Source organism: Myodes glareolus, chromosome 2 (genome assembly GCF_982192425.1).
Source record: "Myodes glareolus chromosome 2, mMyoGla1.1, whole genome shotgun sequence".
NCBI classification, from domain to species: Eukaryota; Metazoa; Chordata; class Mammalia; order Rodentia; family Cricetidae; genus Myodes; species Myodes glareolus.
The window spans coordinates 41025321-41031792 of record NC_142027.1 but is presented as its reverse complement, the minus strand read 5'-3'; the positions used below and the strand labels follow the sequence as shown (position 1 = coordinate 41031792).

Sequence of the window (6472 nt, the reverse complement as noted above, 5' to 3'; positions counted from 1 at the left end):
AACAAACAAGGAGTGGATGGGGTATGGAGGTGAGGGTAGGAAGAGAAAGAGAGTAGGGAGGGTAAACTGTGGTTGGTATGTAAAATAAAAGGAAAAATATTTAAAATAAATATTTTTGAATGCAGCATCATTATTGCTTAAAAGTAAACTTAGATTGCTATTATGTTACATTATTTAGAAAATATGAATGGGCCAAACTTTTCATTTGACTTATAATTAATTAACCTATAACTTTAGTTTTTGAAAGAAATACAGCATATGTAAGGATATCTACAATAATGCTACTAGTTTTGATCTGCTAATTAGTGAACAATGCCCAGAAGATCGCGTATATCCTACAGGGAGTTTTAGCCAGCATTTAGGGAATTTCAGTGTTCATCTCAAAAACAGGATTGAAGGTAGAAAGAAATAAATATGATTCCCTCACAACTGTGTTTCTTAAGGAAAATTGATGTAGAAAGAGAATTCTTGATACCCTTCTTCCCTCACTTAACTATTCTACATGAGGATTTCTTTCTTACATCCATGGGTGAGAGATAATCTTTTTATTTTCATTTTTAAAAAGTTAAATGAGGTCCATATCAGATATGAAAACTTTCCCAGTATATTAACAATATATATGGAAATATCATTTAAGGGTATTTACCTAAAAGTAGAACACAAAGCAATTCCAATCGAAAGAGCTAAATCCCTATGGACTCACAGGTACTTGTTTGTGGACCAAAGATTTGATCTCCATCATGAGGTTTTGTGAAATCCATACAGGTAAACTTTACACTGTGATTCTTATTAATACCACTAAGAAGTTTAGCTTCATAAACTGCTAAGGGGTATTGCATCATAGAAACCACGTGCTATGTTGAGACCTTAAACCAAAATTCATAAGCTTTTAAATGAATTACAATAAGTCAAAGATGGAGTTGAGAGTCATATGTTCTGAAAATTGGTGTTCTGTTTCCTTAATTAAGTTAGCCAGAAAGTCTCAGCACTTGTGAGACAAATATACATGGACCTCTCTGAGTTTGAGGCCAGGCTGGTCTACAGAGTGAAGATACAAGACAGGATCCAAAGCAGGATAGAAACCCTGTCATTAAAAAAAGAAAAAAAAAATGTAAAAAACCAAACCCAAACCTTTCAAAATTACAGTTAACTTTATAATGAATTTTATTACATTATCCTAAAAATTAAGTTAAATCACTCAGAGATTGTAACGACTAGGCAGTGTCTGCCTGCTTTCTCACCTGGTTCTTGGTTCACTCACCTAGCACTCCTGGAAGCAGGAAGAAGGATGATTCCACCAACACTGCAACATCAGGTACATTATTTTTAGCAGATAACAATTATAACCTTACAATTTTTGAAGATCAGATGTTTTAATTTATTTTAAGCATACCAGTTTCCAGTTACTACCTTATAAACTGCAAGCAGAATTTCTTTTATCTATTCCCAGTAATAACAGAGAAGATAACACTTTCCAGAATACTATCTTCTATTTAAGTGAAACAAAGTCCCTAGATAACTTTCTATGTAATAATCAAGGTCCTCATATTTTTAATTTTTTTTAAGTTATTCATTGTCACCATGCTTTTTATTTAACTCTATGTTCCAACATTTTTCCACTTTCTTTTGGTTTGTAGTGATGACTCTTGGAAAAAATTACTTTCAGGAGACCATCCATATGAGCTTGGGATCTATAGTTAAATCCATAATGAAATGGTAAGGTAAAAATTTAAAAAATATATATTGGAACACACCTTTTTAGCAACCCATGACTGTCTACTGTTTAGAGATTCATGCCCGCTGTTGACATTTGACCTGTTCCTATTTTAGTTTACCAATGCAGTGTTGTATATACACAAACACATTATGTGCAGAAATGCCATGTGATAGTGGTGTCTTAATTTCCCTTCTCCTCGGTTTGTACTGGATCAGTCTTCACCCCATGGCTTAATGCACTCAAAAAATTCATTTTGACCATCAGTTTTTCTCTTCTTTTTCTGCTCTGCATATAGTCACTATTAATCAATTTGTTTCTGAAATTTGTCATATGATTTTCCTTTTTTATATTTTTTCTTGACTACACTGTAACAAACGGTGAAGGTGGACACCCTATCTCCCAAGAGCAGATATCAGAGATTTAGGTATTCACAGTGATCATCTGTCACATATTGCACTGCCTGTGAACATCTTCCTGCAGTAGTCTGACCATGGGCTCTCCATCCTGTGTGCAGCACGGCCCATATACTTAGTGACTTTTCTAGTCTCTGTATTCAAATGTATGGCGAGAAGCAACTTATGGAAGGAAGGATACTCTACTTAAAAATAACTTTAATTTACTGCTTTGTGCCTTTGAGTGCTTTGCCCACTGGGTATCTGTGAACCCCATGATGTGCCTCTTGAATTCAAAAGCCTGAGGAGAATGTCAGATCCTCTCGATCCAGGCTTACATGTGGGTGTGAGTTACTATACTGCAGCTGGAAACTGAGCCAGGATCCTATGAAATAGTGGCTAGTGCTCATAATCATTAATCCAATTTCCCAGCCCATCTACTTCTTTCTTTTTTTTCAAAGTTTATTAAATTATAAAAGTTTCCATTTCCGCCCCTCCTCCCAACACCCTCCCACTCCCCCCACTCCCTCTCCTCCTCCCTCTCCATCCCTAAGAGCAGTCAGGGTTTCCTGCCCTGTGGGAAGTTCAAGTTCCTCCCCCCTCCCTCCAGGTCCAAGAAGGTGAGTATCCAAACAGACTGGATCCCAAAAATCCAGTATATGCAGAGGAAACAAGTCCCAGTGTCATTGTCAATGGCTTTTCAGAAAGACTCCGGGCCAGCCACATTCAGAGAATCCGGCCACATTCAGAGAATCTGGTTGGATCACATGCTCATTCAGTCCCAGTCCAACAGACAAGAGTCCCAGGTAACCTCGGGTGCATGGGGGGGGAGGGTTATTGGAAGGGGAGAGGGTTAGAGAGAAGGGTGTAGGGGAGGAATGGGGAAAGCTCGGTGGACTGGAATTGGGGGGGAGGGAGGAAGGATGGATATGGGATCAGGGAAGAATATATCTCAACTAAGGGAGTCATTTTAGGGTTTGCAGGAGACTTGATTATGAATGGGATCCCAGGTGCAAGGAGAGATCCCCAGATTGTTCTCTGGACAGAGGAGAGGGTGCCTGAACCGGCCTTGGCCCATAACCTCTACTTCTTTCTATCTCACTGCATTTCTTTCAGCATTTAAATTGTATATAGCTGTTGAGAAATTTAGCCTTTCTTTTCTCTGTTGTTTCTTTTGTAATGTTATATAAACTGACTTCACTTTCAAAATCTCACACATGAAATTGAAAGGAACGTAGTGTTTTTTACCATAATTTTGTTACAAGGAAATAAAAAGGTCTACTAGAAAGCTATGATGGTATGAGGAGCAGAAAAACCAGAAATAAGATTGCAAACGACTATTTTATTACTTGACTTTTAGTATGTAAATATAAAAGGATTATGCACATAAGTAATTCCAAACAAATGTTTACATACCTTTAACATAAAATATTTTAAAGATGAATGTGTATATATAAAATGAAAGTAGAAAGGATATCATCAGGAAGAGGAAAAATTAGGAGAGGGAGAAAATGTGAGATGTTCTTACTTGTATTCTCAAAACACATAATACAAAATAGTAAAAATGACATTATATAAACTATAACTTTGTATAATAATTATTTATTAATAAGAAAATATAATATTTTGTAGGAAACTGTAAAAGACTTTTTAAATTGAGCTAGTGTCTATTTAAGATATTTTATTAAAAGCCTTAAACAATTGCATGTGCCTTTAATCCCAACACTCTGGAGACAGAGGCAAGTAGAGCTGAGTTTGAGGCTAGCCTAGCCTGCATATTAGCACCAGGATAGCCTGGGCTACATAGATAACCCCGTTCTCAAAAAACAAATCAAATAAACACTCACATATGACATTTTAGTATAAAAAGAATTATATATTTTTCATTCTAGGATCACGAATAATGGGCTCAAAGACCTTTAATTATGGCTAGAATCCACTTATGAGTGAATACATACCTTATTCCTCTTTTTGGGTCTGGCTTACCTCACTCAGTAAAGCGTTTTCTATTTCCATCCATTTGCATGCAAAATTCAAGATGTGATTGATTTTTACCGCTAAGTAAAACTCTAATGTATATATGTTCCACACCTTCTTTAACCATTCTTCTATTGAGGGGCACCTAGGTTGTTTCCAGGTTCTGGCTACTACAAATAGTGCTGCTATGAACATAGTTGAACAAATGTTTTTGTGGTATGATAGGGCATCTCTTGGGTATATTCCCAAGAGTGGAATTGCTGGGTCTTGAGGGAGGTTGACTCCCAGTTTCGTGAGAAACCGCCACACTGATTTCCACAGTGACTGCACAAGTTTGCGTTCCCACCAACAATGGATGAGAGTTCCCCTCTCTCCACATCCTCTCCAGCATAGGCTATCATTGGTGTTTTTGACTTTAGCTAATCTGACCGGTGTAAAATGGTATCTCATAGTTGTTTTGATTTGCATTTCCCTGATCGCTAAGGAGGTTGAGGATGATCTTATGTGTCTTTTGGCCATTCAAAATTCTTCTGTTGAGAATTCTCTGTTCAGATCAGCACCCCATATTTTAATTGGGTTAATTAGAGCTTTAGGGTCTAGTTTCTTGAATTCTTTGTATATTTTGGAGATCAGGCCTTTATCTGATGAGGGGTTGGTGAATATCTTCTCCCAGTCAGAAGGTAGCCTTTTTGTCTTACTAACAGTGTCCTTTGCTTTACAGAATCTTCTCAGTTTCAGGAGGTCCCATTTATTCATTGATTCTCTTATTGTCTGTGCTACTGGGGTTCTACCTAGGAAGTGGTCTCCTAATGTCTCCATACCAACTTTATCTCACACACACACAAAGTCACACACTTTATAACTGATTAAGATATGCATGAGAAGGTAAATTAGTGTGAATGGGATCATTATCTTTCTGATAAGTAGGTCTAAAAGATTGTACATTAAAATTGTTCAGAAAATATTTTGTTTCTGGTATGATTAAAAAGCAGAAACAAGACACATTCCTATCCACTGACTGTGGAGTGCCTGAAGCACACAAAAGTAGTCTCAATATGATCCTATTCTACTGGATCTTACTTACGTTGAAAAAGCTCTCCTCTCTCATTGCAGTGAGCAGTCTGAGAAGGTGTGATGGAAGAAAACTGGACCCAGACAGCTGATTTTTTTCTCAGAGGAATAACAGATCGTCCAGAGCTACAAGTCCCTCTGTTCCTTGTGTTCTTTTCCATCTATGTCGTCACCATGGTGGGCAACATTGGCTTAATCTTTCTTATCTTGAAGGATCCCCATCTTCACACTCCCATGTACATTTTCCTTGGAAGTTTAGCCTTTGCTGATGCCTGTTCTTCAACCTCTGTGACTCCAAAGATGCTTATGAAATTTTTAAATAAGAATGACATGATATCATTGGGTGAGTGCTTTTCCCAATTTTATTTTTTTTGTTCAAGCGCGTCTGCAGAATGTTTCCTACTGGTAGCGATGGCCTATGACCGCTATGTAGCCATATGCAACCCTCTACACTATGCAGTTGTGATGTCCAAAAGACTCTGTGTTCAGTTCATGGGTGTGTCTTATCTAATTGGACTTCTACTTGCCTCAATTCATGTAGCATTGTTATTTAGGTTAACTTTTTGCAGTTCCAATATAATAGATCATTTCTTCTGTGATGTCATACCACTCTATACAATTTCTTGCACTGACCCATTCATTAATACCTTGGTCCTTTTCATTTTTGCTGTTTTTGTAGAAGTGAGTACTTTTATGGGAATAATAGTTTCTTATATTCATGTGCTTTTTGCCATCCTGAAAACAAAATCTAAGAAGGGAAGAAGCAAAGCCTTCTCCACCTGCAGTGCCCATCTGGTGTCTGTTTCTTTGTTCTATGGCACCATCTTTGTAATATATGTGATATCTGTATGTGACACAGAAAATTATCAAGGTAAACTGTATTCATTATTCTACACCGTTATCATTCCTCTACTGAACCCCTTTATTTACAGTCTAAGAAACAAAGAAGTTTTAGATGCACTGATAAAACTCACAAAATAATCACTATTTTCTGAAAACCTTAAAGTGTTTTCTATCACCAGATTCTCTCTTTTTAAGTTCATCATAATATTTGGCACTGTATGTTGCAAATAGTGTAAAGTTTTTTTTTACATATTGTTAGGTAGAGCAATTAAACAACGAAAATGCCTGTTCTTATTATTGTTGTTGCTGCTGTTAAAATAGTGACGTCTTTAAGGAATAATAGAGAAGAAATACTTGTTTTTGAATCAAACTCAAAGGAGAACATGAATTATCTGCAAATTATTTTCTTCATAAGACTAATACATTCTTCTTATTCTAATACATGTGCTTTATATTATTGAAACAAAAACTC

The 6472-nt window shown here is 36.6% G+C and overlaps 1 protein-coding gene across 1 annotated transcript; it reads left to right on the top strand.

The window, feature by feature from the left end:
- The first annotated feature begins 5220 nt into the window (after positions 1–5220).
- On the top strand, positions 5221–6138 carry LOC125392939 (olfactory receptor 5AC1-like). The gene has a single exon (XM_048422921.3). It carries the CDS (start codon positions 5221–5223, stop codon positions 6136–6138), a length of 918 nt encoding a protein of 305 aa, XP_048278878.3.
- Positions 6139–6472: the final 334 nt, after the last annotated feature.

Coding starts and splice junctions, on each gene's coding strand:
- LOC125392939 (XM_048422921.3), top strand. CDS start 5,221: ATGGAAGAAAACTGGACCCAGACAGCTGATTTTTTTCTCAGAGGAATA.